At 41.2% G+C, this 24,501-nt stretch overlaps 1 protein-coding gene across 1 annotated transcript in view; it reads right to left on the reverse strand.

Annotated features, from left to right (window-relative positions):
• Positions 1-4,698: 4,698 nt before the first annotated feature.
• MAN1A2 (mannosidase alpha class 1A member 2) overlaps positions 4,699-24,501 on the reverse strand; it is a 134,394-nt gene continuing 114,591 nt past the window's right edge. The window contains exons 11-13 of the mRNA XM_040055492.2: positions 18,865-19,037; positions 11,673-11,788; positions 4,699-9,175 (exon numbers count right to left, since the gene is read on the reverse strand). Coding sequence (XP_039911426.1) covers positions 9,043-9,175; positions 11,673-11,788; positions 18,865-19,037 — 422 coding nt within the window. The 3' untranslated portion in view covers positions 4,699-9,042. The remainder of the gene's footprint in view (positions 9,176-11,672; positions 11,789-18,864; positions 19,038-24,501) is intronic.

Consider the following 24,501-nt stretch of genomic DNA (forward strand, 5'->3'; position numbering starts at 1 on the left):
AAAGATTCTCAAACTCATTATTTAGAAGCAATCTCATACTTCTTGCAGCCTGACTCACCAGTTTTTGAAAAATCAGGCTTGTCAAGCAGCTGAAGTACAGCGTTTTCTCAACAGGAGCCAGTTTAAATCTCGTGGTGCCCACAGAGGTGACAGACCCTCCACATCAGGCAATATTTTTCCCTCCAGGAAGAAGGCTCCTCACAGTCACAGTTCATGTCCCACATCACAAATGCATTTTCATGCTTTGTATTGATTTTCTGATCTGCTCAGGGCAGACTGCTGTGCCCCCTGCGCCTGGCTGGCTCTGCTCAGCCTCACCAACTCAAACCGGGAACTTTGCACATCCTGGTGAGTTACAGACACACACGTGGGCAAAGGTGCTTCAGCATTTGGGAGACACTGCGAGTGTTTGACATTTGAACCTTAATGTTCAAATGTCACCACTCTGGAAGTCAGTCTGATACTATTATTGAAAACAAATCATGACTTCCAGCAGCAGAGCATACCCAGCCACATCCTTGCCCTTTCCCAACAGCTTGAGCCGGCAAGAAGTTTCTACTGCAGGGGTAAAAAAAAAGGACGTGGCCAGAGCATCTTCCTGATGCAGCTAACCAGCATCTGGCACTGAACATAACCTGTTCAGAGGAAACAGTACCAGGGCTACACACTGTGTTCTGTGAAGGGCTGGATGTGCTGTACTCACAGACTTCTATTAAGAAATAGCATGAGCAGGATCTGGAGGAAATCAGAGGCAGTATATTGAATGGTTTTCCTAGGGGACACACTTGAAAAACCAGCATTTGTGTATTATTTAAGCTGATAAAAAAAATCAACATAACGATGTCACCTGGATGTGGCAGTGAATTTTTCACTGTTGTCACTGAACTCTTCAAAGCCTGCTTCACAGTGAAGCAATTAATTCCACAAGTTGATGCTGGTGACTGGTGTGTATTCAAAGATTTGGAGGATTCTTCTTCTGTGAAAAATTTCCAGATCAGTTACCAAGTATCTAATGAGAACCTGAAAACCTAACCTTGCTGTGATACAAGTAGAAGTACAGTGTGGGAGCTTGGCATAAGGTTTAGCACACTGTAGTACTGGTCTGACATAAATGGTTGCTCAGGTTACACTGGTTTTAAGATTCGAGCACACTAACAGCAAGAATCTATGGATTCTTGGAAATTATGTGCCTGGCTTAAGCGCACAGAATGTGTGACCACGTATCAGTGCAGAGCTAAGAATTCTTGCAAAAATGCCAGAGAACTGTCAGGAAAATCCCTTGATGTGAACATTAATTAGCGCAGAAACAGCCCACAGGCATAAAGCACCGCAAGCAATAACGGGATGTGTACCCAAACAAAGGACAAGATGAGCCATCTAGAACTGGGGACAAGAAGAATTTAAATGCATCCAACAGAGAGTATCTTCAGAGGTTCTCTCTTGAGGCTACTGATTGATCTTCACTTATTTTGCTGCATAAGAGTCACTGCAGAAAACACTCTATTTGCAGACTGTACCACTCCTTTGTTTTAATATAACATTCTTAGTTACTTTGGGTTTGTTCAGTGAAAATCTTTAGATTAAAAGAGATTGGTGTCCCTATGTTGTTAACACTGTGCTCCAACAGGCTGCAATCTGTTCCTGATTTCTCCACAGCAAATCCAGTGGTGAAAGGCCATTGGATAACCGTGTTAGAAAACCTAACAGGAAGTATTTTGGTGAATTTCTATTCATCTTTACTCAAACAGCATAGCAAATGTGAATGAATAACTCCCATCCATTAAGTTATGAAAGGCTTTTTACTTCCTAATTCAATGGCATTTTATACTTGTCCTGCCCTAGAAACAGATAACAGCAAAGGAAAGAGCTTTTGTAAATTCAACCCTAGACTTAGAGATTTCCTCAGGAGCTCTGAAATGCAGGACAGGGAAGGACCTCCTACATCCTTAATTTGGGTATATCAAACTGCAGGCAAACACAGTACACCATCCTTTTATTCAGCAGATAAACATCTTTTCTACTCCTAGGGCCTTGTTTTCAGACATGATTCAGGCCTTGCAGGTATCAGTTTGTGTGGGGCTTTTGTACAAGGTTTGTCCTCCAGAAAAAACGGCTTTTTTCTCTCCCGGGCTGACCAACCACTTGATGTGTTGTGGACAGCAGTTATCCCCTCTGTCAACCTTCCACTTTGCCAGGTTGAACTCTCGCCTCTCTGGACACCAACTCTGCATTCCCTGATAAGCCTCAATACTCCTGTGTCCCCTGAGACGAGCCCTCCAGAACACAGGCGACCAGATCCACACACCACGTCTCAGAGGTGCTCACCCCTCTCTGCACGGCACTGACACGCTTCTCATTTCATCAGAAACCCCCTCTGAGTGCACGGCTGCCTTGCCAGCACCATGAGGCTCTCTGGCAGAGCTTGCTCTGCTCCCTGACAGCCGCTATTGATTCAGTAAGGGACTGGGCTAATTCCAAAGAACAGCCCCCCTCCATGGATGTCAAGGCCTATTGAATACCAAGATAACCACCTATGGCTCGGGAAGCTGCAGATCACTTCAGGGTACATTTGTGAAGTATCAAAACCCACTTTCCTGCTCTTCTGTTGGAATTTGCTCTTGATCAGAGTCAAGACACGAGGTCAGACAGACCTTAGTTTTGACTCAGCACAACCATTTTTATTTTCACTTGCTTTTTCCACCCTGCATTGCGTATTATGGCTGACCGTATGTTCCATTTTCTCTGTTACCCATTTCAGATTGACAATATCCCAGATTATAGCGAAAGGTTTTGCTCCTCATCCCAGGAGGAACAACTTCGCATTTTGACTTTTTAAATTTCTTTTGTCTTCTGCTGTTCCAGGCCTCAGCATTCTCTATATTGACAGTTCTTTCTGGATTTTTCTACAGATTCTTCCTACCATTACAGACAGACATCATACCTGTCACCTGTGACTATCTGTACAATGGAAACCATCCAAGAAAGTAGCGACACTGTTGGTAGACACGAACACACAGTGCTTTTTCCTTTCTCCCCAAATTCTTCCCTGAATTTTGGAGGAACTTACCTGCAAGTAAGTTTGGCTATATGAGTGACTGCTCTTTCTCAAAACATTTCTCACGGGAGTTGGCTCAGCCTGAAATATTGTCAAAAAGGCTCTTGCTCTTCATATTTAAAAAAAAAATAAAATAAATTTAAAAAAGCACACCATCACCAGCCTTCACACATCCCACACGTGAACCAGCAGAGAGAGTTACGCTTCCTTTCCAAAGCCCACAGAAAGCCTATGACTTTGCACTGAGAGAAGTCAGCTCCCAGAGCTACAAGACAAAAGCTAAAAATAACCCATTAAAGGATTAATTTCAGGATTTTTAAATGCAGCTAATTAATATGCATAGGAAAGGCACATGGTCTCCAGGAAGGAGCACACACAATCAGTCGGCAAGGGAAGGGAGGGGGGCGGGTGACACGCAGGCAGAGCGCCAACGGAGAGATAAAAGAGGATATTCCCTATATATATATATCCCTTGGGCAGAGAACATGCAAAAGAACGTCTGTTTCAGACGAGGTGGAAGCAGAAGGGTGAAGCACTTCACTGTTGAGGAGGCACAAAGGACCGGACACACCTTGCTACACCAAGGGAATTCCAGGGAGGTGGCTCAGGGGCCGAGGACACCGCAGGGAGGTCAATGGATGCAAAAGCTGCTGCTTCAGAAGCCCTGCTGCAGTCGGAGGCTGGGTGCAGCGTGAACGTGCCCGTGCAAAAAGCAACAGCTGGATGAAAAGCTGGATCTCAAGGTGGACAGCATGGCAGTACTGCAGGGGCCATGTGTTGCACTCGATTATAGCACTTCGGAGGCAATTTCCTCATGATCATTACATCCTGAGGTTGAAGCACCCTGGGATATCTGGGCATTGGATACAAAGCAGGACACAAGGGCTGGCAGTTGTGGCACATCATGAAAACAAGGTACCACGTATGAGCAACATGAGTGGCGTCACACAAAAAGGATTATCTACAGTTAATGTGAATCAGAAAGCAAATCTGGTTATCCACAGGCTGTACTGCAAAAAATAGAGCTATAGGAGCAGTTCCGGGGAATTTCAAGGTGCAGGGTGAAAACAAGCTCAGTTGAAGCCATTTCCTCATTCCACTTTCCCTGTGAGTAACACTTAAACAATTGGAAACTTTTTCACAGACAGCAGAGGAATGGACGGACAGACTTTACTGCCGAACTCACTCGCTACTTAAGTCTCAAGAACAGCTGGAGGTTTAACCTGGTGGCTTAATTATTTTGTACCACTGCTTGTCTGCCTGTCCCTTTTCCCTCATCTAAAAGGATTTTCGAGCCTTTTAGCCACTTTCACACAATTTGACAAATGGGGAGAAACCTGAAACTTTTGTGAGGTTTGGTGGCTTTCAGAGTGGCACCCGGGAACATCCTCCAAGTGTTGCGCATGAAGCTGCATCTTGAGAGCCAGCTGAGCACTACAGGGACCTGTCAGACGCAAGTATGGGCTACAGGGGTTTAATTTTGCAACAGGGGGTCTTGATAACTGTGTAAGTTGACAAAGTCCGTAGTAGAGCTGCAGGAGAAAGAAAAGTTGCAGCACCACCAAGCCTTTGGAATAGGGTCAGCTTCACAGTCCAGTGCTACAGGATGCTGCTTTTGGAGGCAAAGGACAAAAACCACACCCTTTTCACTTAAAGACATTCTTTATTCAATCTTTTTTATATACAATATTATTTTTTAATCTGTAAAAAGTACATATGCAGGATTCCAGGTCAGAGGCAGAAGGTTTACACATCAGAAGATAGACTTTCGCCCTTTTATTATTTTGGAGGAAAAAATAATCTGTCAGTTTTAGACAAAGCAAGAATAAAGGCAGAATGCAAACCCAACTTCCACCAAGCAATTAGGATTAAAGGCAACAATTCACTGTAACAGGTCAGGCTGTCTCCTCCAACTTTGGTGGTTCCCAACTTTCCTGGGCAATTACAGAGCAGCTGAAGGCGCTGACAGCTGAAGCAGCTCGTGCTCATCATCTCTGCTACAGTTGTACGCACACAACTTGCAACAGAGCCTGGGTTTCCTCTTTGTATGGCAACTCAAACTCTTGAGTCAGAAAACTGTTTTCTCGAAATTCAAGGAGTGAAAGAGGTGTGTCTTACTCAGGGTGAACCGATCTCCCAACTACAGCATGAATCAAGAGCTTGCTTTCATTTTCCTCTGCTATCAAGAAGCCTGTTTCTTATTTGTCCCCTTATAAACACGGGCTAGGCTTAGTAGTGCAAATACCAACAGGGGGTGCACCTCTAACCTAAAGGATGGCATTACAGGGAGTGCGTAATCATTGTCACCTTTCAGAACCCAGGCAACACTCAAATACTCTGGGGGAATATGTCAGTGTTTGGGAGCTAGAACATGGTGATCCACAAATTTGGAGCAGGGAGCTGAAGGAACAGCAAAGGAGTGACTGGCACATGGAACTACTTGTTCTTCCCTCTACTCCAGGGCACTTGCTATTTTCCGTACTTTCCTTGAACATTCCGTTTGAAGGACCATATTGTGCAGCAAAACTAACACTCAGAAGATTCAAGAGTTTTGTTTTTATTTAGAGGACAAAGCTAAGAAGTTGACTTCTTGACTGCAGGACATGCACAGCTCCAGGGCTGTTAATGGAAGCTGCAGAAATCTTGCCTCTTTGAAAAGTCAAGCTCTAATTGTTAGGAAAAAAATTACTGCTGGCAGATCCTGACCAACAGGCAAGTTTGAGGCTTGCATTAGGAAAAGAACCACACAACCTTGTTTCGACCACATGCAAACAGGAAATAGACAATTCTGGGATTTCCAGGCTCTTGCCCAAATCCAGTGCGCTAAAAATGCACGTGATTTTCTGCTTTTTATTTCATTCTGTAAGGGGAAAGGGTATTGTAGAAATTGTAAAATGGGACAGCTACCTAGAGAAAATGAAGATTGCTTTGTTAGAGAGTACAGTGCAAGACTCAGAAACAGCTAGGACTAAAAAGTCATTTTTGTGCTTAAATTTACACTCTTATCTTCAAGAAAGTAAGACAGCAGCAACAGAATGAAAATGGCAACATTCTACTGTACCTTATGTACCCAGAGGGAAAACAGTCTGAACTTTGGGTTGCACATAATGACCTTCTGCAGATCAGAACCTACTTTTCTGTGAAGGACTCAGAACGAGGGCACATCACTTCAGTGAGAAGTTTCAGTATCTGCCGTGCTTGGTAATTAAGCATGTACCTCACCCAGAAGCCATTACCTCCAAACTCTGCTTGATCTAGGAAATCTCAGGATGAAATTTATGAAAGACACAGCAATTAGTCCTTAATATGCATTATTTTTGATAGACTCGGCACATCATTAGCTTCTGGAGGAAAAGGATAGTTGGTATATTTTAAAGAGTGATGGAGTATAAACTGACTGTTGTTGGAGTAACTGGAAAACAAGAAACAAATGTCCTTTATTTGGTATCTGCCCCTTATCTATACAAAGAAGAAACAGCAGTACTGTACATCTGTTTTGAGAAGAACACCATCCCACAACATGAAATGGCTTAGTCCTCAATTCAGGCATTCTTGTGGCAGTAAGTTAACCCACTGGGATCCATGGAGAAGTTAAATTTGAAGGGTTCCTCTTTAATTCACAAGAGGGGGATGGCGGAGGAGGAGCAATGATAAGAAATTTGCCGTTTCTGGGATTGCAGAATTCTGTCCTTGACCTTTCTCTCAACAGACTGGCAGCCATTCTACACGTGCATTTAGCAGGAGGAGTACAGGGATTGGTCTGTGGGGCAGAAAGTACTTTTATTTTTTTCTTCTTTTTTTTTTTTTTTTTTTTTTTTTTTTAACAGAAGGGTCTGCTGTTCCTCCTTCTCCTATATACCCAGAGACATGTAGGAGAACAAGGCAATCGAGTGCAGTTTTAAACTAATAACATTTCTCATAGGATCAGAAAAACAATTTGAAAACACAGCATATCTGAACTTGGGAAAATGAAAAATTACTAGTTCTTCAGCAAGTCACTGAATAACAATTAGAAAAATAAATTAACATGGGTCCAGCAAGAAGAATATGTTTAATAAGCTACTTCTAATTTTAAATAAACAATTACTGAAATCAGTAATATCAATTACTTTGTAAGTTCCCAAATTATTTTTAGGATACTGTGGCAAATAACAGTAACAGAGTAACTGGTATTAAGGTACAAACATTGAACCTGAAACTTCCCAAGCTCCGTGTTTCCTTCCTCTTAAATAGCTCTCGGAAAAAGCATCAGATAGCATTTTTACTTAGATGATATGATGATTTCTATGTCTAAGTTAGTGACACAGACAAATGAAGAATTTTTTTTTTTGGGGGGGGGGAACTCTACAGTCAGATGTATTTTTTTAATATAAAACTTCATATAAAAACATTTTTGAGGAGGGAAAATAGCACTCACTCCCTTTAAATCTGATGCTGTATGGCTGTAGCTCACAAAAGAGTTCTTCCACTTGCTTCAGTACAAAAACATCATTAAGATTTTTTAAAGACTCAACCTGTGCACTAATTAGGAGGGAAACCAGCACCTAAAGGCTGTTTTTCAGCAAAGGGGCCAGCCATTCACCATGGCAAAAAGATTTGAGAGCTATATAGGGGAGTCAAAAGAATAATTTGAGCTGTAAGGGTTCTGAACACCAGTAAAAGGAGACTGAGAAAGACAAAACTGAAGAGATGAAAAATCTGGAAAGCTGAAACTTTTTTTAGCAAATAAATGAAGACTGAAAAAGACTCAATTTAAGTGATACTATTCAGCCTAGCCATGAAGTACTTAAAAAATCCCCATGCAGGTAGCAGCATCATAAATTAATGAAAGAAGAGACTCTTCAGTTTCTTTTTCCAGTCACATGTGAGAAATGTTAGGCTGTTTCCAAAGATCATGCTGGATTTGTACTGGAGCACCCAGAAGAGAAGCAAGTTTTGTCAAGTAAACCAAAGGCAGTTTTAGACTCCTGTCAGACCTGCAAAGAAGGTTCTGTGAATAGAACCCAAAGAATGAAATGTAACAGATTTTGTGCAAAAATACAGAGCTGCAAACTCTCACTGCTTAGCTCAAGGGGAGCTTCTTTTAGTTCCATATACTGTATCCTCCTTTAGAAATCACAATTATACCCATGTTGTCATCTCTGTTTATTTAGCTAAAAGAACCAAGACTAAGAAGTGAATGTGGTTTTTTTCATGTGACAATTTATGAGGAAGGGAAACTTAGGCTCCTTCCTACTCCTGTGATATGCTCCACACTCTGACTGTGCTTGCCAAATGAACTAAGCCCACTCTGGTGACAGTGAGCTACAAACCAAATGCTTAGTAATTTTTTTTTTTTTCTTTTTGGCTATTATTTTGAGCATTATTTTGAGAAGGGAAAATGAGGAGGAAATACTTTTCGTACTTTAGAGTTTAGCTCTAACAGATTAGAGAATGGCTGCCAGTCTGAACAAACAGATGCACCTTAGAAAATTCAGACAGGTACAGAAAGAAATCCAAATCCTGATGCTGCTGGTGCAGTGGTGTTGCTTTTTGTTGTTGCTTTGTTCATGCCATCATAAAATTTAAAAAAAGAAAGAAAGAAAAAGAAAACCTAGGTATTTGGAACCCACCCAATCTGAAGAGGTGACTGTGTGTTGTTCCTTGCAACAGCAAGCAGCAAGTTCCTCTCCCTGGATGGGAAAGCCTCTTCTTCCTCCTGCTGCTGCATTAATATTATCTGTAGATTCCATGTCTTGCCAGGGTTCAAAGTGTGTGAAGTCTCCGTCCTGAAAAAATCACACTCGCATGTTTTGGTCATGTATAAAACAGAACTTTTAACTTATTTATATGTTGAAGAGCTTTGTTTCCCATGCCAATACTTGCTTGACTCGGGGGTCTAGGTTTACCAAGTGTCTGTCTGTCTCCCCTCCTGCTAAAGTCTCAAGTGGTCCATGTAAACAAAACAGAGCTGAAAACAGTCTCTCTTCCTCTTCATAGAGCTGTTTTTATCGATATGCAGGATTTCCTGACAGTGTGGTGTTGGCTAAATGTAGAACAGGCAGAGGATGAGCTTCTGTGTTAAAAACCCAGTTGTCTAATGGTAGAAGATCATCATTGGAGAAAAGCAGATACAAATACCTGGATACCAAAACAAAGACGAAAAACATGGGTATTAAAGCAGAGCACAGGCAAGGCAGGGGCAACAGAGCAGCCTCAGCCCCCACAGTTCAGCAGCTAAAGCTATAAACAAATTACTTGCTTTCAATCTTTGTACAGCAGACACTCAACCTTCCCTATTATGATGACCTGAAGTAATTTTTATCATGACCAAGCACTTCGATGAAAAGTTGTTATAAAGGCAGCATATTAATCTTTCCACGAAACTTATGTTTTAATCTTTCCCAGAAACTTTAGTTTTTCAAGTCTCCCTTCAAAGACTTGTAGTGCAAAACAAACATCAAGACATCAACCACACGTATTTGGGGAACAGGAAGAGCAGAGAAGAAGTTGTCAAAAAGCTTTTCTTAATGGAGTAAACTCGCTTGGAAATGACTAATCCTCTTTAATCCAAAGATTTCACGGCAGCACAAGAGAAGCTACAAAACCATGGCAGGTATCTGATTTGTCATCACCAGTCTGGAAGCTGTTCAGTTTCTGGTGAGAGGGACAGCAGATAGTGCAGAGGCTTTTCACAGATGTTGTACATTATACAATGCCAAGGACATGAAGCATGTAACAAAAGAAGGGCTACTGGACATATGCAGAAAAAGAAGTATTTGCTGTTCCTTTTTTCTTAATGAACACTTCTCAGTGTGACTGGGCTATAACTGTAGGACATACTGGTAGTAGGGATCTACTGTCAAAGTTTCCTAACACAACTGCTAAAACTCAAGACATTTCCCTTGCTACAGAAAACCTGGCGGTGTTGAGTGCAAGCACAACAGCGTGGGTGCACAGGATTTCTCAGCTCCTTCTTGCTTTCCTGCCACCCAGAAAAAGACAGCTCTTGCTGCACTTGGCAAGGAAAGGGTGTCATTCCCATTAGTGGACTCTGCCACATCCAGAATGTGCACACTTGTTCTGCTGCTCCTTCGCTCTCTCTCCATCAGATACTGGGAGCGTCTGCTGCTTTCAGCCGTGTGTCACTGCCTGATCAATTCTTCCACTGCTTTTATTTGCCAGCTCTATCCGCAATCCAGTCAGTGGAGCCCTACTTTTCCTTTCCTTCCTCATCTATTTACTGTTAACAGATAAAAATTTCTTGTAGACATGATTCAGTTTTGTCACACATATCTCATCTCCTTCTCCACACTCTTCATTCGTCTTTAAAGCATCAGGCCCTTCCTTTCCTCAGTACTTCTGCCTTGCTCTCTCCTGCTGCAGCTGTCCTCTTTCTCACCACAGCAGTAATATTTCATCTTACTCAAACTCACCTTCCTCATTTGATTCACACTTTTCCTTTGAATAACTTAAGCAACCTATTTCTCCATCTTGATCCTTCCCACTCAACAGGTACCTTCATGCCAGGTACTACTGCTCAAACCTCTCAAATTTGCTATGTATCTCCGATGAAGTATCCAAGCAGCAACAAAGCATATTTGGGACAGTTACCAAATTTGAATTTGAGAGGAATGAATACGCAGAAGTAATCACCAGTAGCAGAAAAGATTACAGCAGGTATTGCTTGAGACATATTTTATGCCCCTCTTCTGAGCAACATCTTCATTTTCCTCATGACATCTGCCTTTATTTTCATTTGGGCTATCTTGCTCGACCTCATGTTGTCTGCTTTATCTCAATGTGAAACCAGTTTCTGGTTTGGTCTATGCTAATTCCATCAATGTCAAAAACATCTAATATCCAGCTCTCCAATAAACCTTCACTTTGTTCACAAGCAGGAAATGCTCCAACCCAAAAGTCAGTAAAAATTTCTGAGTTCTTTCCTAGAACTGCCACCGTCTGCAATGCTTGCACTATAGTATATCCAGTTATTGAATGATACATCAGTGGATTTTCAGATCTCCTCGTGATTATTTAAGATGCAGACAGGATTCTGGTGATACATCAAAAGTCAGCCTTGCCACCACAGAAGTCCCTTAGGAGTTGATTTCATTCTCTCATTTGGTTTTTATAAGCAGATCAATCATATACCATCAGCTCCTGGAGAGGTACTGTTTCTCTGACCTGACCCCTTTGAAACTGCTGCCTCTCTCTTTGGGACCACTGCTTTCAGTCTCCAGAAAATGAACTTGAAGGATTAAGTGAAATAAAATTAAAGAGGACAACAGAGGAGATATCAGTGGCTGACTTTCTTTTTATAATGGTAACATGAAGTAACAAAGCATTGTGATCACATAGAAGAATCTTGTAAGGAGCCAGCAGGATAGAAGAGTCACACTATCCCCTTACACATGATGAACTTGGAGCCCCTTTTTTCCCAGTGAAGCATGCTGTGATGCCTGAATCAGGCACAAGAACTGCCATTTTCAGCAACCTGCTTTCTCCCCGTTCCATTTTGTGCTCCTAATACTTAAAATCTGTCATTGTCTCCATTAGCTACTTGCAGAGCCGCTACATTCTTCTAGAATTTAGATGTGAGCTTTTACAGAAAGATGAAGTAGTGAAAAGGACTTACTTCAAAGTTTCAGCAAGGAAAAAGCTCTGCTGTACATCATCATACGTAGGAGATGAGGAATAGACATCCTTGACACCAGAAAAGCCACCGCTAACTCGGCAATACTTGTCAATCGCCTGCAAAAAAAAAGGAAGGGAAAAGACAGAGAAAATTTAACTGTAGAACAAAATTTGCTAACTTTAAAGCATCAAGCTTAATCAACAAAGAAGGTGGTTCTTTTTGTGCTGCGTTTTTCTGCTGTGAATCTCTTTGTTGAAGGATGCTATGGACATTAACTGTTTATGCTGAAAAAAAGAAAAATGAGACTGGACACATACAGAAGTAGCATCCTTCCAGGGTTATTAATGACACCACATTTGGCAAACTGCTACATGCTAAGAAAGTATTCTGGGGAAGAACACTTTCTTTCCTGGGTATTTGTTGGCTGATATTGATGACATGACAAGGATTCCGTATATTTTTCTCTGCGCTCGTGCAGCTCCTCATCGGTGACGCAGAGTAGAACACCCATCAGTCAAATCAATGCAATAAGTGCTGTGATGTGCACACGAAGATGTGCTGGACTGCAGCAGAGCTCTTTACCTTTAAAGCATGGAGTTTGAATACATACACATTCCATGAAGAACACAGTTCTGTGAAAAGCACAATGGAAGAGGAAGAGACTGGAAAGTAAGTGTTAGTAGCTCGGAGCACCTCTCGCCTACACTTTCATTATTCCACTCGCACACACGACCTTACAGCACACAAGGATATCAGCCATTAAGACTGGCTCTGGAGAAACGACTCTGAAATGATTCACAGGTTATTTGTGCTTCCCTGCTGCTTTGACTGTGCTTCCTCAGCAGACACCAGCTCTTTTAATAGATTCATGCAGGGACAGAAAAGAAGCAGGCATGAAGGAAAATGTTTGTCTCGGGATGTCTGTCATTACCAATGACTGAACGCAGCTACCTGTAGCTCAGTAATCTACAATTCAGGCCGATAGCCTCGTGTGAAGCTCCTCTCCACATGGTGCTTGACGCCCACATTTTTGTTAATTCTGATTTCTGCTAGTTATACTCAGCAGAGGCAGAGGGGATAAGTTTTGAATTATACCCTTTTTATGCAGAGAAAACAGATTCAATCAAAACTAACTCTTGAAGGACCTCAGCATCGCCTTTGCATACTAGAAATACTGAGAGACAAAGAGGAATTTTCCACTGGACAAATGCACAGAGAATGTCAGCAGATGCTGTCACTGAAATCAGGAGGAAAAGTGAGAAGTTGAGCAGGATACCCAGGACAATAAGTCACAGCACAGCAGGTACTACAGCTGAGCTCCTCCTAGAATACACTCTTACCCTGTGGAAATCTGAGACTGTTCATGGACCAAAAGGATAACCCAGACTGTACAAAGTTCTTTCAAATTTCCAAAAAGCAAGGATTTTAGAAAAACAAGTGGAGGGACTGGCAGAAGGAAGTTATTGGAATGGCTGTGGCTCCAGAGCCTGAACTTATGCCAAGAAAGGTACAGTCTTTCTTGGCAAAATCTAATGCTTGCCGTAATTCCTTATCTCAAGCACAGCTTTCTCCAAGTTTGGATGGAAATGCTCCATTTTTTGTTGGGACTTGAGTCTAAAAGGAGAAAGTGTCCAGATGAATTCTCTTCAGATTTGGTTACTGGTGCAGGCTACGGCTACACTGAGACTACTCACATGCTAAGATCTGGATTGATCAGATTTTCTCTACAGTGAAGAGAAAGGTGCATGTGACACATCAAACCAAATGGCACCAAGTGCACGACAATCTCTGCACGCTCTTGTACAACAAAAGTGATGCTACCTACCACATGGCAGCCAAACATTAACAAAACAACAACCCCAACACCACTCTCTCCACACAAAATTGAACCAGACCGATCAATCAGCCAACAAAAAGGAAAGAAAAAAATGAATGGCTTAGCTTCTGAAGAAATAATGCATATGCTGTTTACAGAACCATTTGCATATCCCTCCCCAGACTCCTACAGCCCTCAGGCAGGTGTTATGTGAATAAACCAGAGCCAAAGCACTTTTGCTTCATAGGCAGCAAAGTGCCTGCTCTTGCCACTATCCCCTTTTATAATGATGCAGAATGTGGCCTTGTGTCTGCTCTGAAGCATGGCAAGATGGAGGAGGAAGCCCCCAGCTCCTGCCAGAATTCCCAGCACAGTCTGATCAGGACAGAGTTTCTCTGGTTACCCACTCAGTGACCCTCATGCTGTGTGCCACAGCCTGTACAGGAGAAACCTGCTACTGACTGTGGCAAAATGAAAACAAGGAGTACATGGTACCACTGTTAGGACACCATCTCCTTCCTCCAGAAGAATTAAACCCCCAAGCCAGTGTAAGAGACAAAATTTGCTTATTTTGGAAATTGTAGCTAATGGATAGCACTGAGAACCTGCTCTGTGCTGTAGAGGTCTCATAACTACATCAAACACTAGTGAAGCCAGCAGACCTACAAGCCTGGAGGAAGAAAGTGTATCATCTGTATCAACTTTTTTTTTACCCTTACGGTTACCAAGTAACCTTGTATTCAGAAATTTCTCCTCTGGAAGGCAAACTCGTGTTCAGAATAGGCAAAGGATTTACCCTAGCAGATCAGAGTTCTACATAATACAGGTATCAAGGAACTGTACAGGAAAAAAACTCTGAAAGATGGCTTTACAGCTATTCATCCAAAAAGAAAATTTTAAAACATGAACAAATATTTTGTCCTTGATTCAGAGCTGTACAGAGCTTCAGGACAGGCTGCTTAAATGCCACTTGAATTTTTCAGTGTTCTGTCTGCACACAGATCTCAGAGTACTTGGTGCAGTGGCATCTGATTTACCACCCAGATACACTTTCACTCCAGAGCTGAAGACCAGCCTCCCTGATAAAACAATGCTAAATTTATTGCACCCCAGAATAGAGGGAAGATCCAAGATTACTGGAGGGGTATTAAGGTAAGGTTGCTACCATTACAAGGCACTGGCAGACTGAGTAATTTTGGGATGGCATATCTGACATTAGTTCAAATCAATTACAGAAACACAAGGAAAAAAAAAAAAATATATATATATAAAAGAATTAGAGGATAACTGACACCAATCAGCACGGTTTTATAGAAAACTATCTTGGTCACAAGCGACATTTCATTCTTTGAGAGCTACAAATTTGACAAATAAAGGTAATTGCAGAGCTGTAATAAACTTAAAAGCTTCTAAGGCAATTGACATGGTATTTAAGATGTTATGGGAAGGCAAGGCAGCACTATACCCTATCAATATAATTCAATTTAAAACTGACTGACAGTGCTCTAAGAAAGAACTGGCAATGCAAAATGATCACAGAATAGAGCTGCTTCTCACAGAGGTCCACAAGGAGCAGTCTGAAGTTTTATCAATCACTGCAACACCGCTGCTGGCTAAAATGACATACGTAAGTAACAGCAGACAGCGTAATCTGCTGGTAACTGGGTGCCAAATGAAATGAGTTTCACAAAACCAGGCACATAATCCCAAATCTAGTCATCAAGACTGTGTAACTGCAGACCCAGGCTAGCCTGGAAGGTAGAGACAACCTTTGGAACGCAGAGACACTTCAAAGACTTCCATGGACACATAAGACAATTCAGTCTGAGTTCCTGCTAGGACACTGTGGCAGATACACCCAGGGACAGTAAAGAGGGAGACAGCAGAAGGGACATGGTTTTATTTTGGCACAGGCTATTTTTTTTCTTTTTTGGCTAAAAAAAAAAAAAAAAAATGGAGCATGTAATTCTAAAATTCATCGTTACAGAAGGATGATGAACTAATGCAGGTACAGGGATTTGGAGAGAATGTTTTACAGTGAGAGACAATGCAATTTATTTAGCATCTTCAGTAATGTCAGCACTAAACTTATTATAATCTGTGGAAATACTTCTGAAAGAAAACATGGGGGGGTAAGGATATTTTAAAAAGAACATTTAAAAAGGAAGTCATAGGAAAACAGTGATTGAGAGCCAAAACTAGGCAAATTCAAATGGGAAATAAAACATAGGGCTTTTTAACAGCAAGAATAAACAAATAATGGAACAAACTACCAGGAGTAGTGGATTTTCTAGTTTCCTTTATTCAAATAAGAATAGGACAGAACAGAACAGGAGAATATTCAACAGTATACTCCTGCCAAATACACGTGGTCTTGACTCAAAAGTGACATAAAGTGAAATTTCAGTGCCTGTAGCATACAGGGAGGTCAACATGAACCTAAGTTCTCTGGAAATAACATCTGATGTGCCTTTGGATTGGACTCCAGCTCCCTCAGTTTCTCTGAGGGTGTTTTTTGTGGCATATGTGACTTTTCTTGACTGTGCCAACAACATGCCCATAAAAACTGTTCCAGTTTCTTCACCAGCTGTCATACTCACAGCTTCTAACCCATGAAACTGTGAAACCATATTTCTTTTACCTCCAGCCTATGTCTGGCTCTTTTCTGTCTACTTTTCTTCACTAAATAGAGTCACAGAAGGGCTTGGGTTGGAAAAGACCTCAAAGATCATATAGTTCCAACCTCACTGCAATGGGTAGGGATGCCACTAAACAGGACACTCAGGGCTCCATCCAACCTGACCTTGAACACTTACATCCACAGCTTCTCTGGGCAACCTGTTCCAGTGCCTCACCACCCCATCAATAAAGAATTACTTTCTAACATCTAATATAAATCTGTCCTCTTTCAGTTTCATTGCCTTTTGTCCTGTCACTATCTGCTCATATAAACACACCATCTTGCTTCGTTAACAAGCCCCCTTTAGGTACTGGAAGGCTGCAATGAGGTCTCCCTGGAGCCTTCCCTTCCCCAGGCTGAACAACCCCAGCTCTCTCAGCCTGTCTTTGTAGGAGAGGTGCTCCCACCCATGGATCACATTTGTGTCCCCTCCTGGAACCTGCTCTAACAGGTCCACGTCTCTCTTGTGCTGAGGACCTCAGATCTGTGTGCAGCTGAGGTCTCATGAGGGCAGAGAGCTACAGGACTTTCCACTCCATCTTACCATCAGGGCTCAATTTGCCTGAAGTTAGCCCAAGCTTCAGGTCGTGTCTATTTATTTTCACTGTTAGTAGAAGCTCTGACAAACTCGGCAACCTCTGTGGTGCAATCCTACTTAGTGAGATACACAAGTCCACAACTCTTAATTGAACCCTTCATTCACACAGATTAGTAACTGGCTTTACATGCCTATTGTGAAGTGGTGCCTCTTATTGCTTTCAAATAATTAGCCTGAAAAGGATTTTAGTGATTTCCTGTATTTACCATGAGTATCTTGCATGCATATTTCTGTAATACTTCAGCCAGGCCCCCAGCACACCATCATCCAATTTGACTGGCCCAACACAATCGAGATGAATGCTGTCTCTAGTGCTAAGCACAGTATTAGGGAGAATTAGCCTTTTTTTTCATCAGGATAGAGACAGAGACCCTGCCACAGGGATTTATGATCACTGAGGGAATGTAAGATTGAACTTCCTGTTTCTCCCCCACAGACACTTGATTTGGAGAGATGTAACAAAACAGGCCTTGGACAAAGCACAGGATTTGCGCTAAAGTGCATCGGTTTTGTCAAAAAATATAGATGATTAATCCAAGTATGCTTCAGAGATTGGAAGGCAAAAGGAAGACAAATTCAGACAGTGTTGTACAATAGCAGTAAGCCAACTGCTCTGCATGTCACACCAGATTCTTCTCTATTTATAAATGATGGAATAAACACAGCCAGAGCTGTGTATGATAGGGAAGAAGAAAAAGGAGTGAGTAGGTGTGAGGAATAAACACAAGAATTTATTATCTATATGCAATGAACAGAAAATCCTGGGGAACAAAAAGCTTCAAGCTTCTGTGTCAGTATGACGATGGGACAAGAAATTACCTAATAGTGGGAAGGAGGGGTTTGCAAAACCACTTATGAAGAAGTCAAAAACAGTTTATGGCTATGTTTGATAAAGAAATCTACCAAGGAAACAAGCAGAAGAAGGCAGTCTGTAAGGACAGAGGCAATTAAGCACATGGGCTGGTTGATTTACAGTTTTGATGGAGGCTGAGAGAAGGATAAAATAAAATCCTACCCCACACACAGAGAAAATTGAGAGCAGGACAGGAAGAAGGGAGGGTTTGTTTTGAAAGCATTAATGGGGACCAAGATAATGAAAGCAAATGGAGAAAACTGAACAAAATGCAATTAAAAGGCACGCTTTGCAGTGTGCTTAAGAGACAGATCCTGGCCTGAAAATCTTTACATTTGTAAATTCTTTAACCTATAATAAAGGACCCCACCTCATCTTGGATCATCCAGCCATAGCTTCTGAAAGGAGCTGGTGTTAGATCAGCAAGTATCTGTAGTATCTAAACAGGCAAGGAGTAGGTTCTTAGCTTTGTAATACTAGAAATATGCATGGCTGAGGCAGCAGGGATGATGAGATTCAATGTTTGATGTTTTGGAGACAGCAGCAATGCATTCTGGAATACAAACACTACAAATGTGGAACCTGTCTCCAGAATAACATAATTCTGGTTGGAACAAAACAGACTAAAAGGCAAAACCACAGTAAGTCACAACTGTAAAATACCTGGCCTCTTCTGTGTGCAGATGTAGGATGGATAGTAATGAGCTTGGCTAAATATTCTGAATACAGACATCTCAACAGATCTCTTCCCACCTTTCCTTGATCTCTTGCTTCTGGGTTTTAGTCACAGAACAAACCCATCCAGTCTCCCGGTTTGCCTCTTCCTTTGTTTTTCCCTCATCTCCTTTGGCTGTAGTCAAAATATTCCATTACTGTCTTGTTATCTTTAATGCTTACTCTCATCTCTGAAACTGGCTTGAGCTGTTTCCAAAGACTGCTGGAGCAACAGCAGGGAAGTAGAGAAACTCTCAGGGGCTGTGCACTACTGACAACAGGAGTCATGACTAGGGTGCTCTATTTCCACACCTAAAGCAGATGAGCCGCACGATGCCGAATGCACCTCTCACCTGAGCACCTGACCCAGCAGATGCAAACCAGCAGCAACCGTGTGCACCCTCACACGTACCCCGGCCTGCAGGAACATCAATTACCGCTCCTCCAAGTGCTTCAGTACCATGAGGCCGAACTGGCTTCAGAGGGGAAATACACAGAATTAAACTACAGACGGCCAATGAATACAGTTACCTGCGTCGCCTCCCAGCCCCACTGCCTGTACTTGGGGTCGTGGGTGAATCTCCACATGTACCAATAGGTCTCGATCACCTCTGGCCTTAGGATGTAATACTTCTCATTCTGCCGTACCGCCACCGCCTCCACGCCACCATCGAATTTGAACGCTTCTGGGCCCAGCTTCAGTGCTGCAGAGGAAACAAGCAACCAAAAAAAAAAAAAAAGTAGAAGTAAGAAAAGATTTGTTCCATACCAATCTTTGCAGGAAGGATGGGTAGGTGACTGCTATATCCCAAGCTTGTGAAAAAAAACCCAGAATCTAGCTAGTCTTGAAGCAGTCTCATAAATATTTCCTGCTGTTGAGGCCTGTAATTTTTCTTATGAATAATTTATCCAATTCCTGTGAGAAAACTACCTATTTAGACAGGACTACAGTAATCCTCTTGAAACACTAAGAATATAAACACATTAACACGTTCAATTATAGGATAAAATTGAACTGACCGACACCAGTTCTTTACAAGAAAAAGAAAAAAAGAAAAAAAGAAAAAAAGAAAAAAAGAAAAAAAGAAAAAAAGAAAAAAAGAAAAAAAGAAAAAAAGAAAAAAAGGGTCAACACAGGTTTTGATGTCCTTTGATCCCACCCAGCACAGCAGGAAAAGATCTTGGAACTAAACCAAGTAGCATCATGTCAAATAATCTGTATCTTTACCCAGACTGTTGGTTTAAGGACGTGCTGTCAGGCCACTGTAACTGATGTGCTGTGAATTTCAAGTAAAGAGTTTACAACTGGGAAATGAGGTCTTGAGTACACCTGAAAATAAATCTCTGAACTAAGAGATTCACTATTTAAGCCCTTAAAGGAATCTGTAAAGGCCCTGTGCCAGCACCTGGTAGACCACTCATGTAAGAACACCACACCTGTAGAAAAACTGTCAATAATATGAAGTTGCAATCACGCGTATTTTGTGTAAGACAGCTGCACACTGGTCCTCAAATTTAACATTAATGATGTTAAATATTAATTTAACTTATCTACAGCTGCACCCCGCCATTTGTTCTGGCAGAGAATTTTTAAGGTGCTGAACTCCGAAGCTGCACTTGAGCTTTAAAAATTATCTAAGCAATTAATCATGTAATTCCTATGGGCTAGAGGTTCAAATTAACCATGGTTTCACGGGTCTGAAAGGGGAACCTCAGAATACTATAATGAAAAATAAATGAGCAACTCTCAGTGCATGACGCAGAAGAAAATCTCCAAAAGTTCCTCAATCTTTTTGTTTCAAGGGACTATGGCTCTGGATGCCAAAAGTAAAAGCATCTGCTTCAGCCACATGAATGGTAAGGGAAACTCCATCAAGAAATGTTTACTGCACTTCTTTCAAAATGGGCCACTTTATCAGTTTCACTTAAAAAATTAAATAAATCTCACTATAAAATGGAGGAGCTACAGAGCCCTACCTAACCAAAATTCTGAATATAAGAATGGTCATACTGGACCAGATGGAATTCTCTCTGCTCCAGTATCACATCTCCAACAATAGCCTAAAACAGACATCGATGAGGAAGAGGAAGCACCCATCAAGTACATGAGATACCTTTTTCCATCTTTTCTAACAGCCTCTACCGTTTTTGAGCTCAAGACTTCTCCCAAACTAAACATACTTTTTTAGGTGGTCAGTAATTCTTAACAGATTTATTTCCCAAGTACTTATCTGCTGCATCCTTAAATCTATGTAAGTCTTGAGTATCCAAAACAACCTCTGCTAAGGAGTTCCATATCTGATACCTGTTTGATGCAGAACCACTCTCCTATCCCTACGTGATTTTGCAAATCTGCTGAATCCCACCTAGAAGGTCCCTTTTCCACCCTGAATAACACTGTCCTATTCAATTAATCTTCTTGCCCTTCTCTGCAACTCTTCCAATTCTACTATATCATTTGTAAAATGAGAGAGGGTATCATTTGTAAAATGAGAGAGGACCAGCAAATACAGCAAAAAACAGTGCCGATGAGATTAATACAGTGACATAATGACATTTTTTATTTTGCTCTTTCTCATTTTGTTTTTCCTGAGTGCTACTGAGTTGACATTTTCATAATCCCAAAAGCAATTTCCTGAATTGCAATGGCCAGTTAACACTCATCATTTAATATGTGTGGTTAGAAATAATTTTTTCATAGGTGCCTCATTTTACATTTAACTACACTGGAATTAATTTAGCAATTTATTATCCAGTTACTCAACCTCTTGAGGTCCTTGTGTAGTGCTTTTTTCTGCTGTTATCAGCACACCTACCTTACTGTTCCTACCCTTTTCCAATCATTTATATGCTTTATTTATATATAATACATATTAAAATATAAAGTGTAAATATAATATACACTTATAATGTGTATTAATATAGTATACATTTTACATACCTATACACATATGTGTAAATACATATCAAATATATCAGAGTACTGCTGGTTAACCAGCATTTATTCACTGCAAGAGTGGACTATTTACCTCTACCCTGCTTTTTATATTATGCCCATTTTCTTCCTCCATGCTGCTTAGATTGTAACTGTTTATTGTCCCTAATGGGCCTTAGTAAAACACTTGTTAAAAAGCCTTTTGGAAATCAGGGAAACATGACTGCTATGTTAGTTTTATCCACCAAAGAAGCTGGATTTCAGGCAGTTCTGGTGATGCCAGAACCTACAGAAACTGTGATGTCTTCTCTTGCTTTGCAGCCTGCTTGTGTATTAAATCGTTAATCATTTACTCACACCTACTCCTACTGCTACTGGGCACAACAAGAAATTAAACTACCTAAGGATGGGTGACCTCTGCATATTGTGATGATTTCACTGAATTCTTACCCGAAAACAAGGATGTAAAATTAATCACAGCACCTCTGCTAATAGCTGATTAAAGAAAAGAAGCTATTATGGGCACAGCACATTTCAGGGACCATTATTCTAAGCCAAGAACCATCTAAGGCCATTTTACAATGCTATACTGGTCACAGAATAATCCAGATATTTTCATACTAATAGCACTGGTAGACTATAGTCTAGGCAGGGAGAGCAGATGAGAAACAATTTCATACCAGTGCAAAACTGCAAAGCTGAACAAGCACCATTTTAAAAGGTTTTAACTGACATAAAGTTGAATTCAATGAGAGCTGTATTTAGCCCTGCCAAAAAAAAGGGCAAATCCATTTTTAGATAAAAATATTTCTGATTTTAGAAATACTTCTGAAAGTATCGTTGTATGTTTTGTATATTCCTTTAAGACTACAATCAATCTAGCAATGAATTTTCTGAAAGTAAGGAAGGATTCATAATTATAATAATACTTGCTAGGCTCTAACTCATATAAAATTGGAGGGAGAGAAAATTCATGATACTTCTGTTTGAGACTCTGAACTGTTCCATCAACACACACTGCTATTTTATGCGTCTCACAAAAACATCTTATTATTCTCATTTCTTCAGCCTCGTCTGTTTAGCTGCTTACTGAGAGTCTTGGGACAGAGACAGCATCTACTCATATCCTTGCATATGTCTCACTGAAATCTTAGTCATCTGGCTTATTCTGCACTAGAACTGTCACACATAAAAACCAGCTAAAGCTGTACCGCGATTCTGAGGACAGCTCTTGTCAAGAAACTTTAAAGAAGTGCAAAAAATTTCAGCCTAAAATAAGCTCTCTGTAGTCAGTCAATACTTTACTCACTATCAGCTAATGGCTAGGAAATTTCTTAAGTCTAAGGGATGGTATAATGTACTAAAAATACTGTGTGCTGCAGCACATGATGCCATATATACAGATAATTTTGCTTATTTATCTAACCTCTAAAAGACCTATGAAACCTGATTATTCAGATTGATTTGTTAGTGATCTATTATTTCAGTTTCATTTGACTTCTTTTTTGTTGCCATCTACATATTTCACATTGACAATTATTTTACGCCTGTGCCATGTTTCTCAGTGGCGCACGCTAAACATGAAAAAAAAAAGAACTAAGCCCCAGAAACTGGAACACTTCAAGATGTGCAGTACTCACATAAGCTTAAATATCAAGAAACCTTGCGCCATGAGCACATGAAGCTGTATTTTTGTAGTCTTACTGGTGCCCACTGACAGCATTAGGATTTTTTGTGCTGGTAAATGGGGATCCAGATCAGAACACGCCTCCTCTATCTTTGTTTTTCTCAATCTTCTCTCCAAACTGAGAGCACACTGGACTACAGAAAAACGCTGAAATCTCTTGCCATATATGGGAGATTTAGGACAGCTGCAGCATTTATCTGTTGATAGTTTAAGGTACAAAAAATAGCAGAGTAGGTAGGAAGCAGAGGCATGTGTAGATTACACATCATAAGACTATTCTGGTTACAGTTACGGTTTCTCATTGACCATCAACAAGCCTTTTCAAACCATCGGTGTTTCTAAGGAGTGCCACATGCATTCCAAATTTCCTGAAGAGGGGAAGAGCCTTGGAGGGGGCTCTCATGCTGCCACGTTCAATAGATCCTGGAAACACAAATCCCTTGCTCAGAGGCAGACCAGAATCACGACTACAGCCCCTGTCTTCACCTTCCAAAGACCACCGGCTTCCTCCAGCTGCTGAATTAGAAAGGCAGCCTTTGAGGAGTGGTGCTACAGACTGATCCTCAGCTCAAGCAGCATCTAACAAGGATTTTCACAGAGCCATGGCAAGGGCCCAAGCTTCTTACAACATACCTAACTCACTTTTCCAGCCCCTGACTCTGGAGTCTAATGTTTTCTTTCAGATATTTCTGGGGAACACTGAGAGGTGACTCAGATTATCAGTGAGTCTACGCCGCTGCATAAACTTCTCTATTACATGGCAGTGATGCCACTTGCCCCGGTGACATAATCCCCAAGTAAATACATCAGGAATAGGAATCTGTTTCAAGGACTTTCCAGCTTCTCTGTACTAGTCAGCACCAAAACAACCAGCTTTCTGAAATACCAATTCTTTTTAAACAGGTTTTCAAACCTGCTCTATGTGCAACAGGTTAATGACGGTTGGAAATATAATGCCCTCATTTTCCAGAAATGCTTTTTATTCTGTGAAATTCTGTTTCAATTTTGCTGAGACTCAAGCTCAGCTATGGAAATTTAGGTTGCTTCATAAAGCAGTATTTTTTTATTAAACCATTACACCACCAGGTACACACTGTAGTTTATTACGAGCAGCCGTGGGATGACACAAGGAAAGGGCAGCTCTGTTGGTTTATCTAAAGAAAGAGCTGCTTATCCCCTGCACGCAGTCTCTCTATCCTTCCCTCTTCTCTGGGAATGTCAAATGGAGCAAGTCCTCCCAAGTGCAGAGCAGAGAGAGAAATCAGGCAATCCCCTTTGCCTGCTGAAGCACAAATCTGTTGGTTGAACCAGGATGACTGACCGCCCTCCTAAAGATACTTTTTCTGCCATCAGCCAGTTCTGCCATTAAAGTGTACAATTATGTCTCAAATCCTGCTGTTAAAACATAATGAAGAAGTTGAGATTTTGCACGTATAAGCTTTGAAAAATCAGTCCAGAAAATTAAAACCAAAACATCCCAACACAAACAACCCACATTCCTGGGACTGCATGACTGAACAAAAGAAAACAAGGGCATTGCAAATTT

This window comes from Hirundo rustica, chromosome 2 (genome assembly GCF_015227805.2).
Source record: "Hirundo rustica isolate bHirRus1 chromosome 2, bHirRus1.pri.v3, whole genome shotgun sequence".
Taxonomy (NCBI): domain Eukaryota; kingdom Metazoa; phylum Chordata; class Aves; order Passeriformes; family Hirundinidae; genus Hirundo; species Hirundo rustica.